The sequence below is a fragment of the Ammospiza caudacuta genome, chromosome 2, assembly GCF_027887145.1.
Source record: "Ammospiza caudacuta isolate bAmmCau1 chromosome 2, bAmmCau1.pri, whole genome shotgun sequence".
NCBI lineage: Eukaryota > Metazoa > Chordata > Aves > Passeriformes > Passerellidae > Ammospiza > Ammospiza caudacuta.
In genome coordinates, this window is record NC_080594.1 from 34056425 (window position 1) to 34077795 (window position 21371).

The following is a 21371-nucleotide window of genomic DNA, read 5'->3' on the forward strand; positions in this document are numbered from 1 at the left end:
GCTAAGGTTGTATGCTACTGTGTGTTTTACTAGCAATTCAGCTTTCCAGGCTTGCACTGCAAAATCTTTACCTGGAGACTTGACCTGCAGTTTATTTTTGTTTCACTGTTGAGCTCGTTTTGGTGATGGGGGACAAGGCAAATTAGAGTGAAACTACAGAATTGAGTGTACATTTTTAACCGCAGTCCTGTGAGTGCTTCTCATTCCTGCCCTGCAGCTCTCTGCCAGCCCAGCGCAGCCCAGGCCTTCTTACAGGAACCAATAATCCTTAATTCTGGCCCTGTGACCCCACAATTATTTTGTCTCCCTGCCTCTATTAGTCCCCTCCACCATGTCTCTAGGCCACAGCACTTCCAGCCCTTGCTACCAGAGACAGACACCTGCTGGGATCACCAGCACGAAGGCAGGAAAGGGGCTAGATTGTGTTGGGGAGTTTGAGACCTACTGAATGGCTTCCCCATCATGACTGCAGATAAAAAATGTGACCAAAATCTACATCCTTATGCTAAATGTCCTCAAGTGTGTTTTCTGGCTTGAGGCTGTGACATGGCTGGGTGCTTACCTCATTTATGCTAAGAGAAACAGACTCTCTGATGAAAGCAGAACTGCCCTGCCCATGCTGAGAGATGGGGGTAGAGTACCTACCAGAGCTGCTGCAGCCCGCTGCTTGCCATTGCAGTGCCTGCAGCTCCAGCCTCCAGCATGCTCTGCCCATCTCAAGTGGCTCCTGACTCTGTGCTGACCTGGAGAACACCCTCTGCATGCCCAGGGAGCTGCAGCCACTGTTCCAGTGTTACTCCACTCTTCTACAGCTCAGCTCCCTGCTCTGGGCACCTCACACCCTGTTTCAAATCAGATTTTCCTGCTCCTCAGTGGAAGTCACTGGCTCCATATCTCTGCAGTCATCTGCTAGCCACAGGGAGAAACTCAGTTTTGTACTGCTGTTTTTCACAATGAGGCTCACGTCCTAGCTGTGGTTATGGTTTTGCAAACCAGTGTTGCCTGTGATTAGCTCATGTTTTTGCAGTGCTGCAGCTCGTGCTACTCCCTGCAAAAAGAGCTTGCACTGGGCCCTGGGTGGCAAATCCTGATTTTAACTTCCCTGTTGTCTTTGGAGAAGTACTTTGTTGGAGAGACTGAGACAGAAGTCTTGAGAGTTCAGTAAGAAACTGTGTGTTGGATGTTCCGTGGCTGTCAGTTGTGTGCTGAGGACCTTGCAGTTGTACAAGGTTTCCTTGGCTGGAAGTCCTCACGAGCATCTCTTGATCTTGCACTCACATACACAGCCAGGTAATTTCCTTTTGCCCAGTCTGTGCTCAACATGGGGACACCAGATCCACTCCTCTCTTCTATCATTTTTGTGCAGGTACAGGTAAGGCACAGGCAGATTTACTTAAGGGTGGTTAGCTTGGTCCTGTTGCAATTTGGGAAACAGGGAGCAAGGCCAGCAAAGCTTTTGGACTGGAGAGGCAAAAATCTACCATGAAGCAGTGCCCCTGGGGACTCTCAAGGAACAGAAATGGCAAAGAGGTTTGCAGAGGCTACAAAGAGTTCAGACATCTTTCCTAAGCTAAACCAACGAGCAACTACACAGAGAGCAGCTGATGGACAGTGGAGCCAAAAGAGACAGTGTGTGACGACAGTGCTGGGCTCAAGCAGGGCTAATGAGAAAATCACCAGAGCACAGAGAGTCTCAGGAGCAACTACACTCACCGCACCAGGCAGAAAAGAAAGGCTTTTGAAGGTGCCAAGAAGGCAGCAAAGGCCAAGACCCACCTGGCCCTGGACTGGCACTGCCAAGGAGCCCTGATTAGCTCTGGCTGTGAAGAAAGTCCCAAGGAAAGTCAAGATGGCCAAGAAATAGCTACAGGATATGAAAACTGACAGACCAAAAGAGGCAAAGATCCAGCTAAGGGCAAAACCGTGAAACACAAGGCTACAAACCCAAGGCAGAGAAATTGAAAGTGACCTCATGGTGAGAAGGTGGTGCACAAGAAGTAGATGCTGTGTGACCATAGAAAAAGTGGCCTGCTGCAGGGACACAGACTGCAAATCCTTTAATTAAACCTCTGTTTTTTGTAATGTTTTTCATTTTTTAGCACAATTTCCCCAAAGGAAGAGAATTTATTTCAATAGTTTTAAAAATTAAATTAAATTAAATTTGTGCTTTGTATTAATTAAAAGTTTCTTCTTGTTATTTTCTTCAGTTGACTGCAGCAATATTGTAGGGGAGGCAGTTTGCTCAGAGATGCACAGCTAAAAGAAGAGAGGCAGCAGATGAAAGATGCAATAAAGGAATTTCTGATCTGACATCAGGAAACTATTCTCCATCTTAAGTGTGGTGCAATATTAGAACAAGTTGTGGATTCTCCATCCCCTGCTGAATTTTTCAGAATTCACTTGGACAATCTGAGCAATCTGAGCAGCTTTGAAGTTAGCTCTGCACATTTACTCTCAATGTAAGTTTATCTGTGATCTTAACTGGGAACATATGCTATCTCAATAACCACATTTATTTAAAAAAATGCACAGCTTAACCTGCATTTATTCTTATATTTAAGCAGGTGAGATCTGACATGTCTTATTAGTTATACACATTGAATTACATATGCTTCTCTATCACACCTTTTTGCTAATTTGTGACCAGCTGTATTTGTATGGAAATTGCAACCTTAGCAAAATGCCCCAAATTGCATTCTGATAGATAATTTATTAATTAAATGAATGGAATGTTTTTCACAATTCACTTTTTAAATATACTTCAGCATACTAGCAACAAGCACATGCTGTTTGTATTTTAACTGATACAATTCACATTAGTGAACATGTTTATTTTTGAGAAAATAACTTACACTAATAACAAAAGTAGACAATCAAATACCTTTGTGGTATTTCCCACATATTTTTAAATAACTTTTTTAATGGACTAAAATTCAGATCTCTATTTTGTGGGAGTTTATTCCAACTTGCTGCATTACAGGCTCTAAGGATGGCAGGAACAGAGAGAAAAGGCAATGTGCTAAAGATCAGAGAGCAGGGGGTGAAGAGATTCAGAACTGGAATTCAGATTTCCTGTGCCCCAGTCAAGGAGCTGCTCACAACTGGACAAATGTGCACTGTCAAACAATGTCACCATGTGGCGTCAGGGGTCAATACTACAGGATAGTGTACTTTATTATCTCCAGAAAAAGTTACCCAAACAATTAAAATTAAAGCTAAAGTCTCTTTTGGTTTCAACCCAGCCATTTGCTGAGTAGAGGAGCTCTTTTTGGGTGGGTGGCAAGGACCAGAGCCCTCTGTGAAGGACAAGCCCACACGGCAGCCAGCAGTACATCCCTGCGGGATCCTTCCAAGCTGGGATGCCCGATGTCAATGATCTTTGTTCACACTGTGGGCTCTTGAGGACAGGATTGAGGCAACAAGTTTCAGGAGCTTCTAGGTGACATGTCAGCTGCTCCCAACAGCCCTCCCATGCTTGTTAGTCCCCCATGCCCAGCTGTGAGGCACTGCCTCAAACTGGGGAGCAGACACTGGAGCACAGGCTTTAACCAGCAGCCTTCAAACTGGTCACACAGATCGGTACTGGGGAGCTGTGACAGCAAGAGCAGGAGGAACAGCCATTGTGTGGGAAGCGACCACAGAGCATCTAAATCCTGCTCCAGGTCAGGAGAGGTTGTGAAAATCAGCCACAAATGCAGAATCATGCTTCTAAAAACAGGGCTCTGTCAGCTTTCTTTGTGGCTAGCCCAACTGCACGAGCAGCACACCTACCTGGAGGCGTATTTAAAACCACTTCCCTAGCTTGCAAGAGAAAGTGCTGTCCAGATATTGTGGCAATTTGGGTTGGAGTGGCAGGGGTGATAAATCTGGGTATGGGACAAGTGCCAGTGAAGTGTGGGCCGACTCTAGTGTAAGGGAAAAGGAAGAATAAGCTGAATTACAAACAGTTGATGGCATATGTTGTGCTTGGCTCACACAGCCAGGGGAAAGTGCCAATGCAGGAGCACTGCAAAGGCTGAGTTTATGAGACAGAGCAGGCTCTGGCCTGTGTAGGAGGGAGCTGTGTCTCCAGCCACTGGGGCTGGGGCTGTACCCACCAGAGCAGTCCGAGATCAGGACACCACAGCTTCAGCCAGGAAGGGGAGTAGAGTGTTGTGCAATAATCTGCGTTGTGTGGTTTAGTCCTGAAGATCTATGGGGCACTCTCAGAGGCAGCTTAATGGGTAATTTGGCCCACAGCCACTTTTGTTCTAGAAATACCATCTAAATGCAGACTTGACTGCTTGCACTTGCACTGCTCAGAGTCCCCCACATCTTAGTGCTTCATCTTTTCAACCAAAATATGATGTACAGTCAATGCCTGATGAAACTATGAAAAAGTCAGAAAATCAATGAAAAGGAAAATTTCCTAATCTTTTTGACCTAGATGTGTAATTTTTAATGTGGTCTCTCAGTTATTCCCATTGTTGAGTTAAATGGTTGTAGTGAACAAGTTCTTCGCTGCTTATGTGATATTTATTACAGCTTTTCTATTATTTCAGTCATCTTGCCATTTTATTTGGAGATGTTAATTCTCCACCAGAAAGTCATGGCATGTGCATAGTAAAAAGATGTGTCCTCAGCACAAATTTCACAGGCTGGGAGGAGTTATCCCTGTGTTCAGCAGCTAACAATTGTCAGGAAAATCTAGCACAGCTATCCATGGTAAAAAAAAAATGCTGGAGAAAATGTTATATTTCTCTGGGAAAAAAAAAAAGCATTCCCAGGAACTCCCATGAGCTGTGATTCATGAGTGAAAGGAGGGTGACAGCAGAGGACTAGGCTAGCAGGGAGTAAAAGGTTCCAAATGATAGATTTTATATGGATTCAAGTCTCCCCACAAATCTGGAGGAAATACAGCAAGAGACAAATAAACCCAAACACATGAGATTTGCCAAGAATAACAAGAAATAAATTTTTTTTTAATATGGATTATATAGACTCTAACATTAAAACAGTGTTCTCCTGGACAGGAGCACCTCTTCCTGTCCCTGCTGAAAGCAAGCAACAGAAAGGCTTCTAACCACTTCCCAACCTGTATGAAAGTTAAATTTCTATATGCTGTACAGTAGCTATGCTACCCAGTTATGTATCTATAGTGACGAATATTCACCTCTAAATACAGAGAACAGACTTGACCCAGTCCAATTTCCAAGATCCATCTCCATCCTACCTTCCTCCACACAGGCAATTTTCACAGGTATCCCTGTGGCATGGAAGACAGTGGCTTGAATGTCTTTGAGATCAAGCTCTCAGTACCCTCCTCTCTACAGAAATGTGCACCCTCTCAGTACAAAGAAATCCCTCCTTCATTCCTAGTCTCATGAGCCTGGAGTACTCGCGAGGAGCATCACCCTCTGAGTAGCAGTGCAGTGTTCCTGTATGTAGGATAAAATTCTAGTCACTGCATGATTTGGAATTCTTTCTCCTGTACATTGGATATAGAGATTTAGCCCATCTAAGGCTAATTTTTGGGGGTGTCTGCCCCCCCACAGAGGATGTGACCAGCTTCTTGCTGCATACAGCAGAAATGCAGGTCCTGGCAAGATGGTCCTACACTAATTGTTTTGGCTCTTTTTCTGAAACATCTGCCTCTGTGCAGCAAACTGTCCCCAGAACTGTGTGACCCTGGCTCTGTGCAACAGGGCAGTGCTCCTGCAAGTCTGAAGGGTTCAGCAGATGATGTGAGGGGACTGAATGCCAAATCTAGCAAGCTGGCTTTCAGCTACTGGGGAACAACACAGAGATCCTAGAGACAGGGTCTTGCTCATCCTCTGGTACCCCACAGAATCATGCCACTAAGAGTCACATGGAGTGATTAGTGCAATTCAGACTGCTCTTCCCTGCTTACCCTACCTGGTCTCATCACAAAAACTGCCCATATACCTGGAAATGTTCTCCATATACCTAGAAAACAAAGTCCTCAAGCAGACCAGACATCCAGTGCTGCCGCAGTGAATTCTTCTGCCCAGGCTGGCCTGTAAAAGCACTTACACCTGCAGATATGTTTACCTTCCCCATCAGCACCTGGCCCTGTGCAGGTCAGCACAGTCAGAGATTCTGCAGAAAAATCCCAGGTGCCAGATAAACAGCAATCCCAGCTAATGATTCTGCTCGCACACCCAATTCCAACTTGCAACTCCTTCCTGCTTTGTGCAGGAGCTTCCAGGTCAGGAGGTAGGAACTCAACTGGAGATTGAAAGCAGGCACAGCAACTGGAGAGTGTGGAGGTAGCCAGACCAAGACAAGAAAATTCATTGCAAGGTCTCAGTAATGTCAGGTCACACAGGTTCTTCATGGGCTTTCTTGGGCTTAGGAGTGGAGGCAGCTGTAATTACTGCTCCCTGAAACTTGCCTGGAATGGGCATCAAGAGATGGCTTCAGTGGGAAGGGAGGGAGGAGAGGAGAGGAGAGGAGAGGAGAGGAGAGGAGAGGAGAGGAGAGGAGAGGAGAGGAGAGGAGAGGAGAGGAGAGGAGAGGAGAGGAGAGGAGAGGAGAGGAGAGGAGAGGAGAGGAGAGGAGAGGAGAGGAGAGGAGAGGAGAGGAGAGGAGAGGAGAGGAGAGGAGAGGAGAGGAGAGGAGAGGAGAGGAGAGGAGAGGAGAGGAGAGGAGAGGAGAGGAGAGGAGATGCAGCACTCTGATCCAACATAATCTTTTTGAGAAAAACATAATGCCATACTAAATCCAGATTTTTTCCTTTTGGTAGGAGATGTGTGTGAGGGAGGTAATGGGCTTGAGACAAAAACTTCCCAGAGGTAGTTATAAATGATCTGTTGCCACCCAGTGAGGGGTGCCTTGGGTTCAGGACAGCTCATAGCTCATCCCCCAGTTGTGTCACTTCCCTGAGGCCAGCAGACACAAGGAGGAGAATGTGCTATCACACAACAAACTCAGTGGCTTGGAAGAATCTGAGAGGCTTAGGCTGACCAACCACATCTGAGCTCCTGCTGATGCCAGGCAAGAAATTTAGGGCAGGAGTCCTAGGGCATGAAGGTGAGATGAGATGTAGCTTAAGGCATCTGTACCATTGGGAGGACTTCATCCTGTCCCCATTTCTGGGTCTCTCCAGGGGCAAAGCAAGAGAAGGTGCAGCACATTTATAAGGACCTCTGGGAAATGAGCAGCTCACAGCCTGCCAGGCAGAGTGTGAGAGAAAAGAGGGGAGAGTCCCCTGTCCTAGTAATAGATTATAAAGATGACAACAGCTACCATGACAGATTGGCAGAGAGGGTTCTCTGTGCCCTGCAGCACCTGAAGAAGAGGATGTAGAAGAAGGCACAGAAGCAAGGAAATAATGGGGGAATCACAAAAAAGAAGCACTGTCTTGAACTATAGGTAGTGGATAATGCCTTCTCTTCTCTCTCTTCCTTCTCCTCTCCTACAGTTGGTGCTCACAGAGCATCAGGCCTGCGCTGCTGCTCCAGGAGCTGTCTGCAAGGGAGAGGCAGGGGCTGCCCGGAGCGGCGGAGGCGTCGAGGAGGAAGGCCAGCCAGCTGGCGGCAGATCTCATCTGAAGGCAAGCACACACACACACAGGTTGACAGATAATCAAAGCTTCCTTCCAGTTCTTCTCCAGCAGAATAGTTAGAGGCACATCCTTCACTGCATCTACAGAGGCTGTTGAAACTGCTCAATCCCCAAATACATGAGGCAAGCAAAGCAAGTCCTTAGGCTTTTATGAATTTCCTTCTGGCTTTATGCATATACATTACATGTTAAAACCACTTGTATTTTGCTGCAACAAAGATTGCATAAAAAATCTCGACTGGATCCTGCTTCTATTCATGAACAGAAATACTGAGATTTACTCTTTAACCTCAAAAGAGTGCAACTTTGAGTAAGGGTGTGTCTAGGACTACTAGACCATGATCAAGATCGAGGAATAGAGAGCTATCATATTTTTTAGTACCACAGTATCTACTTCCCAGTTTTTTTATCATGGCATGTGTATTATGTCCAAGACTGCATTGCATCAGAGCTCTTTCAAAGTCTAGGGAAGATATTGCATGTGGATCAAGGTCTAAGCCAACTAGTTAGCTTGGAGACTCTATCAGATGGCTGCAGGTGTCCTTCTAGCTAGCCTGTGATCCCACTCACCTTGCATGACCTCGTTCTCCTTGCAGATAATGCGAGTGCACACCTCCTTGTTTATTACGTACATGCGACGCACACTGCGGAATTGCCGGGATCAGCAAAGGAAGGCACAGGGACACAAAGAAACAAAAGAGGGGAACAGGGAATAAACATGTATATTCACTAGTGAGCAGGAAAATCCTAATTATGTTTTTATTTCTTAGCCAAGAATAAGGCTGCTCAATAGGAAAGTAATCTTTGTAAAGACTTAATGAAATCTTTGAATCATAGGAAGGCTTGAGTTGGAAGGGACATTGAAAATCACCTAGTTCCAAACTCACTTTCTTGGGCAGGAATGCCACCCACTGGGTCAGGTTGCTCAAGGCCCCACATCAGTCCCTGCCTTGAACACTCCCAAAGATGGGGCATTGACAACTTCCCTGGGCAATCTGTGCCAGTGGTGCCTCACCATCCTCTGAGTAAAGAATTTCTTCCTGACAACAAATCTAAATCTCTCTTCTTTCAGTTTAAAACTATTCCCCTTTGTCTTATCACTATTTTCCCATGTAAAACGTTGCTCTCTCTCTGTTTAATAAGCTCCCTTTAGGTACTGCAGGCTGCAATGGGTTCTCCCTGGAGCCTTCTCTTCTCCAAGCTGAATAATCCCAGGTCTCTCAGTCTGTCTGTAGGAGAGGTGTTCCATACCTCTGATCATTTTCATGGACCTATAAATGACCAAATACCTTAAATATTACAATATGGGGCACATTACAGCTCCTTAGTGCTGCACAGACTGTAGCCATTGTGCTGTTTTAAATAATTATCCTAAAAGAAAGCTCTGGGGATAGGATTCATCTCACCAATAGGTTCCCAGAGAAAACCTCTAGTCTTCAAAAGGAACAATTGCTGAACTAGGCCTACCATTTCTGAGCAGTTTCGCGTGCTTTTCTTAGGGACTGCTGGTTTCTTACCTTGTAACACAGAGGTAGCTGATACACTGCTTTACTGGCTTGTGAACAGAGTACAGGCGTGTGCAGGGGAACTTTTCCTCACGGCAGTCTGAGAACACACACACAAACACGGAGCTGCAACCCAGCATCATGGCCAGGTGCACTCATTCAGGCACAGATACCACCTCATCACTAGGTACAGTCCTCCAGGCTTCTAGGGGAGGACCCCAGCCTCTATTGTCACTCTCCTGTGAGAGATGGGGCTGGTTTAAAGAAGAGGAAAATAGTGCAGCCATTTCTGATCCCCTTGCCCCACAAGACAAAAGGAAGGGAAAGTTGAGTGAAATGCAAACCAAGCCCACTGGACACCCAGAATACAGAAGGCACATGTTGTAAAGGGGACAGACACAGATAAACAAAATGTAAATTTTAGTTGCATATTTAAGACATGGGTTCTAATAGATGTGCAATTATCCCATTTCAGGACGCAAATCTAGCTCCTAGTTTTCCAGACAATCAACCCTGTAACTAACTACAATGGATTTTCTACTACAGTTCTTCTACTACTGTCCAATACAATGGATTTTCTTGCACATCATTCTGAAATGCCAGGTCTTGGCCACTGGCACTGACACAATATTGATCCATTTTATCTGGTCTGCTGATCTGCCAGCTCCTCCCTTTCCAGGTATGGCATCCAGGAGAAGGCTTCAGCTTTCACTACCATCATTCTCCAGTACTTCTAACTCAAGGAACAATTTAAAGCAATTTTCCAGGAGACAGAGCTGTGTGCCCAGCCAGAACCTCTCTGGAGAGCTAACAGGGTGGGTGAAAGTGGGTCTGGGAGAGGGTGCAGGCAGCAAACTTAAAACATACCTGATGAAGCCGTGGCTGTTTCGCTGTCAGACTGAACTGGAAGACAGAGGGTAGCAAAGTTAGTTATTGACCATAATTCCTTCCTAGGAAGCAGTTTAATCAAAACATATATCTGGAAAACTCTTTTAAGAGCCTTCTATTGTAACTTATAATGTGGAAAGAGATTTCATTGTTACTGACATGAAACCATAAAGTAAAAATCCAATCTGAGTCTAGTGCCAGCTATGCAGTCAACAATGCTAAAAATTTGCTTAATCTTTCCCATAAAGCATTACCACTACTGTTGAAAATTACAGTGTATGGACATTCTGACTTAAAAAGGCCAGGTAAATTTCTTTAGCTGCTGCAGTTACCCTTTATGGAGTCAAGAGGTGAAGGACTTTGTGACTGCCCTTCATAAGGAACAGTGACACACACCTTTAAGAAACAGCATCCCAACACCACTGGCTCTTTAATGTCCATGACAAGGGGTCAAAAAGAGACAGGTTTGTTACTCCCTCTGATAAAATAACCCCTCTGTACCACAGCAAACCAGTACATTTTATAATTTACCCAGTAACAAACCGGAAAGGAATTCAGAGAACTGACTGCCAGGGGCAAGTTCTTATGAGCAATTACAGAGGACTTCTGCTTCTGCTCAGGTGCCACAGTGTTAGCCAGAAACATTAACAAAACATGTGTGTTAAAGAGAATGAATCTTTTCAGTGTGGGGCTTAGGGGCAGTCAGAGAAGGCAGATTCCAGGTGTGTAAGGGACTGTGTGAGGAGAGGGAGGAGGGTCCACAACATGCGGCTGCAAACTGAGAATAAACTCACCAGGAGGAAGAGGCACAGGTGGTGTGGCAGCTGCACCTGGAAAAAGAGATGTACTAGAAGATCTTAATTTGAGCTTACAGTCTCTTTCCTCCTGCCAGTGCTCTGCTGATGTCTTACCAGTCCTGACTAGCAGCCATCTCACATCTGGTTCATAGGCAATGCTGACTGTGGTGTTGTTATTATCTGATTTGTCAGAGTACCTGCAGGCTTTCCCTGCAAATATGCTGGATGTGCTAGAGCTGACAGGATGCTGCAGAGCAAAGATGGGTCCCAATGGCACATCCATTGTGAAGAGTTTTGGGTAAGCATTTTGAAGCCCAAGTTTGCAGTAAAGGCTTCACTTTTACTCTTTTACTCTTTAGATGTAGGTCAGTCACCACCAGTTTGGTCTGGACACTAAGTCCTATCTACCTTCCTACAGACTGTCAGGCCTCATATGCTGAACACAGCTGCTTCACCTCCCATCCCAACCACAAAGGTCATACATCTTGTAGATACAAAATTGTGCTTCCACTTTCCTCTTCAGTGTTGTCTTGAAGCATGGAGAAACGACTCTTCAACTACTTAAAGTTGAAAAGAAGGGTATTTATTACATGTGGTATAATTTCTAAAGGCACGTGCAAGGAGGAGTCACAGACTCTTGTTCTCTATTTATCTAAGAAAGGTTTTATATATTCACGTGGTTTCTATGGATGCCTGATACATAATCATTACCTGCCCATTTCATATTATAATTAGCTGAATATCTATCACAGCTGGGCAATTGTATCCTCTTAATTTGGTCAGTGGGATTTTGAAATAAGGGAGTGGGCATTTGGGAGGAAGAAAGCCACCTTCCTCATGGTGAACTCCTCACCTATGTCTGGTTGGCAGGACGTTTTCACCTGCTGGTCACGGTCCAAGCCCTTCTTGTTTGATTATTCTTAGAGGCCAGTTATTTTTATGGTTTCTGCCCTTCTACAGTACTCTGTCTATCCCCTCTCACTCCTAGCTTTACTTCTGGATATCTTTGTCACACTTTAACTAGGGTACATGATTCTTGCTAGCTACATTTCTAACTTAACTATTTAACTTATTTAAGATCTTAACCAAAATATGCAGTCTTTTACTGTCTTAATTATATTCCTAAGTAGCCCCTTGACTCATCTGCAGTTTTCAATTATCCTAATTACATGTCCAGCTGGCCTCTTGACTCAGTCTCATGGCAGTCTGACCCACAACAAATACTGCAGCCAGCTGATGAGCAGAGTCAGGGCAGAGGACAAACTGTGGAGCTGATGCTCTAGAGAACAAGACACCACTCTCAGATGAGTTCCCACACACTCAGAGCACACTCCCCAGAAACAGCCATGCACAGCTGCCTCTCTCTGAGCCATAGCATCGACCTCATGTGTTCTCCCTCTCCCTGCCCAGCTTGGTCTTCACCACCTCAGAGGGATGTGTCTGAAACACTGCTCCAGCAGACAGAGAAACCATCCCCAAGGCCAGTGGTGACAGATTTGAACTCAGAGTGGGGTTGGAAAAAGTGGGGAGGCTCCTTCTTGAGCCTCTCTTTTCCTCCATTGCCCATTGCTGGAATTACCTACACTGCCATCAGCTCTGTGTCCATCTCCTGGGGCCATCTCCACTCTCTAAGGACACGCACTGCATGCTCTAAGTGCTTGTCTTCCAAGTGCTCCATCTACCTGTCCCTTCACAGACATTTAGCTGCCCCCCTGTGACACAGCTGCAGGCACGGTGGGGCAGACAGTACTGAAAGAACAGAATTTCCACTTCCCCACTCCAACAATGCTCAGGGTTTGCTCTACTACTTTCAGGAGATTTTTGGCACCTCTGTCTCCTGAGAACTGAAGCACATCTGCTACCAGTCAGGAGAGACACACACACAGCCTGTGTCCCAGTTTGAACCTGTCCAATTTCTCACCCTCATCATTTAGTCTGTTTGTTCCTGCCACCTTCTCTGGAAGCCAAGGATGTGTGAGCTTTAAATTTCATGGCTTCCTGCAGTGGAAACCTCTTCAGGGAGCCCAGGTACATAAAGTGAGATTGGCATTTCCTTGGAGAACAGACCATTAAGTTACCCTAAATTCATCTCCCTGTGTGGAGCACAAAAAGGGCTCCCAGACAGCCATAAGTGCTGGAAGAATGCTGCCACAACTCAGAAGTGGGATGAGGAGTTTCTGGGCATAATGGGTAATTTCTGTGGCTGCCTAGGCAGCAGTGGTGAAAAGGGAAAAAGAAGCATGAAGATGCCAAGAGATTGCAGCTTACCAGAGCTGTCAGGGGGAACTCCACCTGGAAAAGAGAATATCCTTGAAAAAGCTTTTCTTTACTTTATGGTCCCTTACACAGCCAGCCAGGGCCAGCTTGAATTACCTCTCCTGCCATCACAGGCTCATGACACAGTGGGATCCAACCCAGCAAACACATAATCAAACACAGTACCCCCAACCTGCCCGTATCCACTCCCCTTTCTGGTGGCTAGACTGGGACTGGATTTCTTAGTGCACATGTTGTATCAACCCTCTGTATTTTGGAGGCATATCTTGACTTCTCAGATATGGCTGCTGTTGGCAACTTGATGGGAAAGAAAGACTTCTGAAATGGAGGTGCTGAGGGGTCTTGCAGCACTAGGGACAGACAGCTGAGGGCACCCATGGCACAGAAGGAGGGAGGCAACCCCAAAACTTAGCCTTGACTGCAGAAATTCATCAGTGGATGAGTTTCTTTGAAAAGCAATTGATGGCAAAGCTGAGGTAGAGAGGTAAAGCATGAAGGAAAGGATGCTTGGAGGACATGTTTTGACCTGGGTTCTGAATAGTTTTCTGGGAAACTGCAGATATTACATATCATAGGATCATAGCTGGGAGATGGCTGCAGGCTTAGCCAGGGGCTTCAGGTTTGAAGAAAAGACAAGCCCTTGTGGTCCTTTTGGGTGCTGAAGCATGATGCAAATGTACATTCATCTTATCTTACCATATGGCAAAAACGGATTAAGGTCCAGAAGGATAAATCAATTCACCCCCAACAACACAGCCAGTAAGAAGATCAGTCAATATCCTTTCCCAATGGCCTCACTACTAAAGCATCATGCCATTTGTGCACCATTCTCCTTAGGATTTTTCTGAGCAGCAGTAGAGTTCCCCAAGCATCTCATGGTTGAAGATGTACCAGCTTTTGTGGACCTCCTACAACCCTTGACTGTGAACATAACTTTGTACCCTTCAGCTAAGTGTTCAGGACCCCTGCACTAAAGAATTATTTGTATAGAGCATGTAACACCAAGCATCATGCCTTGGGGAACTTATTTAATCTTCACTGAAAAGTAAGCTTGCAATATCAGAGACAAAGAAACAGAAAACAGTATTTTCTAGTAAACAGGCTGTAACTCCACAGGACAAGTGGGTCACATGAGCAATCTTCAGCACATTAACATGCCTGTAATACTTACCAGTAGCAGTTTCTGGTTCTTGCCCATTGACCATCCATGGAAACCAGTCTGCAAGAGAAGAGAGGGGCATAACAAAAGACAGATTTTTATAGTCTGCAGGTTTTGTGAAATTTTAATGTTTATCTATCCAGGAGACACCACTGCCCTCTGCTGAAGGGAGCAATGCTCTCTACTCAGCCTCAGCCTCCACTGCTAGCTGTGTTTGCTGTTTAAAGGCTCGTGGATACAGCAGGTCCTGATCCTATCCCTGCTGCTTCCACCAGGGGCAATGGCTAGGCACAGGGACAAGTTAGTAAATACCTCCAGATCTGCTTGCTACCAGACTTTGCCCTTCTGAAACCTCATTTGATGCATTTTGAAAAAAAAAAAAAAAAAATCAATGTGGCCTCCCTGCTCTGGAGGCTGAGCAAAATCCCTATCTCTATTTTATAAAAGAGGAAACTGAGTCATGGAAATTATTCACTTGGGGGCACGGGTTGAGTCATTGGTACAGTAAAAAGCAGACTGCAGGTTTTGTAGCTCCTTAGGCAAATCATCCAGCCTGGGTATGGAGCACAGAGCAGACAATCTTTCCCCTCTCAGCCTCTGGGTGAACCGGAGAAGACGAATGATGAAGGCTTGGCTGTGCATACTACATGGAAGGAACTGAAGCTGGGCTAGACTGTTTGTTTGTTTAAATATAAAGGGTGACAGAGCAGCTTCCTTAGAGCAGCCAGGAATAGGAAAATATTTCCTGCTAGCCACAGACGAGGGAAATGTCTGCATAACTGGGGTGGGATGAAGGAAGGAGTTGGCAGGAAAAAGCCAGTGATCTGGGGCACTGCAGGAATGTGTGCATGACCAGCCCAAAAACCAGCACATCCCACTACATCCTGCGGCCTCAGCCTGCAGCTTTCTGCTCTTAATGGGAGGGAGCACTGTGTGGGTAAAACTATCAGGTCTGGAGTTTTTGTCATAGCTCTTCCACATTCCAAGGGCAGTTACTTGCAGGCCACAGAGGGTCTCTTGGGACCCCTACATAATCCTGCTCTACAGCATTACAGGAGTTGCTGGACCCTGATATTCTGTTCCCCACCCAGCTGCCAGCTGCTGGCGATTAACCCAGGGAGGGCCAGACATGCATAATAACTTCAGAATACAATCTAATACAGCCCAAAAATTCCCTGTTCTGGATAATCTCTCAATTGTAACAAGTGGGAAAGAAAATGGTGTTGAGCACCTTCTCATTTGTTACTGATGCAAAAGGAAGGATGAAAATCCTGAAACCATTGCAGAAGCCAGCAGTGCTGGATTTGAAGAGATGTGTAGAAAAGACAGGGTGGCTCTTCCCCTTTTCCTAACTTTGAAAAGTCAGCTATTACAAATCTTGTTTCCCCCTAGGGGTTGAATAGAAAACCAATCCAACTCCAAAACAAAAGGACATAAGTGAAGTGAAATCTCTGCACACCAGGCAAGGACAAAAAGGTTGATTTTCTTATCCACCTTCAATCACTTCAATTTATAATTACTATGGTACCCAATAAACAAGCCTTATAAACAACTGGACTTTCTTATCCAAGCTGCAGTAAATTCATCCTTGAGATCTAGAACTACAACCTTAACCCACCAAATTTGTAACTTATCCAAAATCAAAAGAAACAATGAGAGACCAGCTGGTGATTCCTGTTATTTTCTAAGTTAAGACAAACAAACCCAAAGAGAAGTGCTAAAACAAAATACTCAAAAGTAAGAAATATTCCTTTCGGGCTTTCTTCATGTACAATAAAAACCACTGCCTTTTTTTTCATGTTTCAAATTGTAGCCCACCTATAAGCTCATCTCTTGGATGCCTCACCTCCCTGCTTCACAGTCATAAACATGACATTGTTTATGGAGCACCTTTAAAGGAAAAAGTGCTATTTGGAGCAGAATCAGGATCAAGGAGGGTATTAGAATAACCTAGTTTGAAAGTGATACGTACGGTCTTTCCTGGACAAGGCTTTGCCCATTCACTGAAATTAATCTTTCACTATCTGTCCTGAGTCTTCTGACTATAATGTCTGATGCTACCCTCTTGTTTTATTCTTTGTTGTTGTTGTTGTTGTTGTGCTTTAAAAAAAAAAACTGATCTGAATTTTTGCCAAAGTATCTCCAAGCAAACAAAGTAATGGAGACACAAAACAGAGTAACAACCACCACCACCACCAAAAGCAGAAAACGGTCTGAACTACAGAGGTGAGGTTTCTCAAAACAGCTGTACAAATACTACAAAACCTCCCAGCAGCTGAGTGGCTTGGAATGAGGTCATTCCAGCAGGAACTGCTAGTGACAGCAAACATGTCACAACTGTGACAGAACAAATTTTGCAGAGCACTGGGAAATGCCCTGCAGATCAGGCATACACAGGTGGTAAAGCAGTAAGCACAAAGCACACCTATCTCTCTTTCTCAGTTTGATCTGGATGTTTTGCTTACTGTAACATACCTAGAGTAGAAGCTGTGGACCTTTGTCTCTTGTGACTCCCAGTACTTTCTGGAGAGTGTCACAGATGGGAAACTGTTTCCAGTTCCTAAATTTCTCCTTACAATCCCATATTCACCTTGCCTTTCCTGTTCAGTCCTTCCCCCTTCTCCACCCCTCTACATATCTTTGCCTTTGTCGTTAGATCATTGCACATTATTCTGTGTAGGAAACTCAGCGGGGCCCAGGTGGGGAAGAAATCTTTCCCCAGGGCATAAGGACTCACCAGCTGGGGACAAGAAGAGTGTTAAGACACAAAACAGTATACGGGTTCCAGAGGTCTTCATCCCTGTGTAGTGCAGGAGAGAACAGAGGAAAGCTAAAAGAGGAACTGGTATACCCTTCCCTATACTTCAGAAACTTTGCTGCTTGTATCCATTTTCTTCTCAAGACCATTTGGTCTTCCCAGCCTCCCTCCTGTCTCCCTCCTTATGTGGCCAGTATCCCAGTTATTTCTGAAACATTCTAGACTGAACTTATAACACCACCTGCTTTGCTTCCCTTTTCCACCTCCTTTCTCGAGTCCCCATCTCTTTTCCCATTTGGATGGCTAAGCCCTGCTCCACACACACCACACCCTCAGCATGCAACGGAAAGTTTCCCCCACGTTCTCTCCCTCCATTCTCTTCTACTCTTCAGTTATTTCGAGGAGCACTGAAAGAAAAGACAGGGTCCCCATCACTTACTGCAGCCCTCAGCTTCCACTCCCTTCAGCAGCAGAGGCTCTGCTTTTCCCCTTCGGCGCCCCCCCAGTTTGGCTATTGGGTAAATCACATGCAGCCACACCCAGAACACGTTCTCCTTTTCGTTGTCTTCAAAATACAATTTCTGGGAAAAGAGAAAAAAAAAGAAAAAAAACCCCAAGAAGCCAGCGAGATGGAGGGATATGGTATCATCATGCATGTGGAATGAGGGGGGGGAGCGAGGAGCAGCAGCCCACACCCTCATTCCAGAGTTTATTGTCCTCCGAAGGGGCTCCTCCCATTCCCCCAGGATGGCCCAGCACCAGGGATGGATTCCTGGGTCTGCGTTGCACTCTGGTGTCCCGTTTCGCCCTGCCCTTCTGTGCAGCCCGGCTTCTCCTCAGGCCGCTACCTCCAGCCACGTTTCCCGACTCAGCTGCTGCCAGTCCCCACCCAGCGCTCCGGTCCCCTTCCCCGTTTCCCTGGCTGCCTGTGGCACAGGGACATGCGGAGCCCGCATCCCGTTCTCCCGCAGGACGCGCCCGGGTTCTCCCCGCGCCGCGGCACCGAGCAGGGCCGGTGGCGGGGCCGGTGGCGGGGGCAGGCGGGCTGGCAGGGGCCACCGGAGGGCAGCGACAGCGGGGACATCGCCCCGCTGCCTCGCTGGCGCTTCCCGGCGGGATGGAGGGACTGGGCTTCCTACTGCGCCAGGCTCGGGGCGGGCAGGGAGCACAAGGAACGGGAACAGGTACCGGCCACGGGGCCCGTCCTGCAGCGCCGCTGCCGTTCTGGCCCGAGAAAGGCAGGCAGGCAAAAAAAAAAAAAAAAAAAAATTAGGAAAATGAGAGAGACACAAACGGAGAAGGAAGACGATGAATGAGACCTGACCTTCACTGCCATCCTCCTGGCTCCCCTGTGCCTCCAAGCACGGTGCATTTTATGATTGACGAAGGGGCAAGCCCCACAAGTCCCACTGGAATAGCCAGTCTCCCCTAACCCTTCCTCCAACAGCCCTTGGATCTGACCTCCTTCTGTTGCTTTCACTGCCTTCTTTTCCCTTTACTGCTTCTGTAACAACTCTGCTGGGTTTGAGGAGGCACTGGGTGAGCTTTAAGACACAATCTCAGTCCTGGAGTCAAGGAGAAGGCTAGGAAATACCCCCAATTCCCTATCTCATACAGCAATGAGAGACAGAAACCTTGTAAGGGAAAGCTGTGTCCCCTAAGCCTCATCCTGGTAGCTTGGTATCCCCATTTTTCTCAACTAATTGCAAGCTGAAAATAAAATGCCTACAATGCCTTATACACAGTTACTAAGGAAATGCTCACTATATCCTCCTTGCCATGCCAGACCCATGTTGCCCACACCTGACACAACTGAAGCCACCGCTTCTTACCTGAGGGTGGCTGAACACTGTTTTTGGCAGTGCTCAAGAGGAAAATGACCGTTCCTTCTTATTTGTGGTCCTCCCAAGACTCCTGGAGGATGCACGGATGGTGGACCACACCAGAAGAGGTGCAGAGGGGCTGGGGAAAGCTAAGCATTTCCCTGCTCACCGGGGCAGCCCTCTGAACCCAAACACCATTCCTCTCTTTCACTGGAGCAAGACACCACCATTCCCACTTTCAGGGACCAGCTAAAACTGAGTCCATTGGAAATGCTCAAGAGGTTGTTAAACAAACAGAAGGATATGACAGAAGTTATAACCACACAGCAGTTCTGGAAGTCCACATAGCAGTATGTTTGGACAATTTTCCATACACCTTGGTTTGGCTTTTGTTTTTCTCTGTGCCTCTGTGTTGTCATTTGAGCTGTTACTGCTTAAGAGGCTAACTAAAACATCCTGAAGGCCTGGTGAGTTTTCAGCACATTTATTTGGAAATTTTCATTGATGCCAAATGTTCTCACCTACCAATATGTTGATGTGCCACCATCTCCCACAGAGCACCGGATCCACGGCCAGTACTGGATCAGGTTTCTGCTGATTGCTTTTGAGCTTTAATTTTTTTCTCTGAGAGTGGAAGATATTCTCCCTCAGCTGCTTGGTGGGGGTAGATCCCTTGTGCTAGCAGAACCCCTCCATTTGGAGAGCTTGGTGCAGATTGGGGCGATGCTGCTGGTGATGGAATTGTTGGCTGGAAGCTGTTCAGTATTTTACATACCAGACGAGCCGCAGAGAAATAGCTGGAGGTGTCCTGCTGCTCTTGCTCGCGGTGGACACCGGAGGGAGCCGCAGCACACCGTCAATTGAACACCCCTTTTTCTCTTGAAGTCCAAGCCCATTCTCCAAGAGATGTGGCACTGCATCTGCAGGCCTTCATCGTGTATGAAGCATCTCCTCTTAGCTCTCCTCTTTTTCAGCCTACTGGATTAGTAACTGTTCAACTTGTTTTTTGTGATAGAAAATAATCTTGATTTCCTCCCCTCCATTGCTTGACATTGACAAAGATTGCTGGATGCCCTTCATGGCTGGGAGAGACGAATACTTCACATACTTCTGCACGTTCCCTTCTCACTGATGTTGCTTGTTTTCTGCTTTGCATGCTGCTGTCCTCCATCACAGGGTATCTTGGGGGAATCTACAGCTGATGACTCAAGGTAAAGCACTCTTTCTTCTAAAAGTTTAAAGGTATCAGTGCCACAGTATGGCAGGAAGAACTGCTCTAAAAAGAACTCTTTGCCACAGTAAATGGCATGGGTGACTCATAGAGGAAACACTTCCATACATATATTCCCTCAAGTGCTGACCCCAGTGCCTGTAGCTGTTTACCTAAGATCAGATGCAGCAACAGTGATTCAGCAAAAACTTATCTTTCCAGTTGGTACTGATCCCATTATGTTTATCTGGGATGCTGTAGTAATGGTAGCATATTTTGGATAAGATACAAAATCAGCCTTCCTGGAAATTAAAATCTCCTGGTGCATTTCACCCTGTAGACTACTGCATCTGAACAGACAAAGTGATCCTGGGGCATGCTATTTGCAAAGGTCTTGGAGACTTTTACCTCTCCTCTTGGTTTCCCTGACCTTCCTGTATCCTCATGGTAACAGGGCATTAAGTTACATCTGAGTGATAAGAAATTAATGAACTGCTGTGAGATCTGTGAATGCATCGTGTCAATAATGCAGCTCCAGTAGTCATGTGAATTGGGGCTGAAAGGAATTTTCTTGGGACCTCACTACTGATGGGCTCCTTTAATACCTGGGGTCTGACACCATCCTGCAGTTGTTCCACTGGTGTTGCTGAGGTCATCAGTGGGTAGGGACATGAGTTAAAGGCCAGATCAATCTATCCTCAATTTTGGGAGCTTCACATCCTCATCACATTGTGGAAGAGTGAACCCTGCCAAGTACAGGAGCCTAGACACACAATTTGTCTCTATTTTACTCATAGTCATGTTTTCCCATCTAGAAAAATAAGGAATTCTTCACCCCTTTATTTCCAAATCAACAAGGCAGTGCTTAGAGGGAAGGTAGTCTTGCAGTCACAAAATACACTAAGGTAGTCCATAAAATTCTAATTAATACTTCTCAGCTACTCCAAATCTGCTTGGCATTGTGAAGAACTGAGCACAAGAAGAGGAAATCAGTGAGCTCTTTGCTCTTTGGTTGGTGATTTGGCCCTGTGCTTCAGGCTTCTCATGGCCAATGTGGTTATAGCAAGTTGTCAGGGCCTTCTTTCTTCACTGGTGGTGCTTTGGCGTTTCCTTCTCTGCTCTTTCTGTAGTTCTTACTATCACAAACATCCTTCCTTTCTGATCCTTTTGTACTGTCTCAGGGTTGATTCTTCCTGGCTGTTTCACCTGTTCCTCCACCCTCTCCTTTCTCCAAGGAGCTGAGCTCAAATACAGATTTTCTCAGGGAGCTTTTTCCAAAACTGTTCTCTCAGGGGATGCATAACATTTTAAGCTTAACAAACATATAAATCCCTCCTGCAGGCTCAGTTATGTGTCCCCATACAGACTCTGGAGCGCATAGAAACACC

General features: G+C 46.0%; 1 protein-coding gene across 1 annotated transcript; it reads right to left on the reverse strand.

Moving 5' to 3' along the window:
• Positions 1-6626: 6626 nt before the first annotated feature.
• Positions 6627-17602, reverse strand: MFAP5 (microfibril associated protein 5). The gene is given in 10 exon segments (XM_058799912.1): positions 6627-7549; positions 8137-8210; positions 9084-9171; positions 9939-9974; positions 10754-10789; positions 13025-13048; positions 14205-14252; positions 16930-16992; positions 17390-17560; positions 17563-17602. Coding segments are annotated over 10 exon segments (699 nt in total). The 3' UTR covers positions 6627-7430.
• Between the last annotated feature and the right edge of the window lie 3769 nt (positions 17603-21371).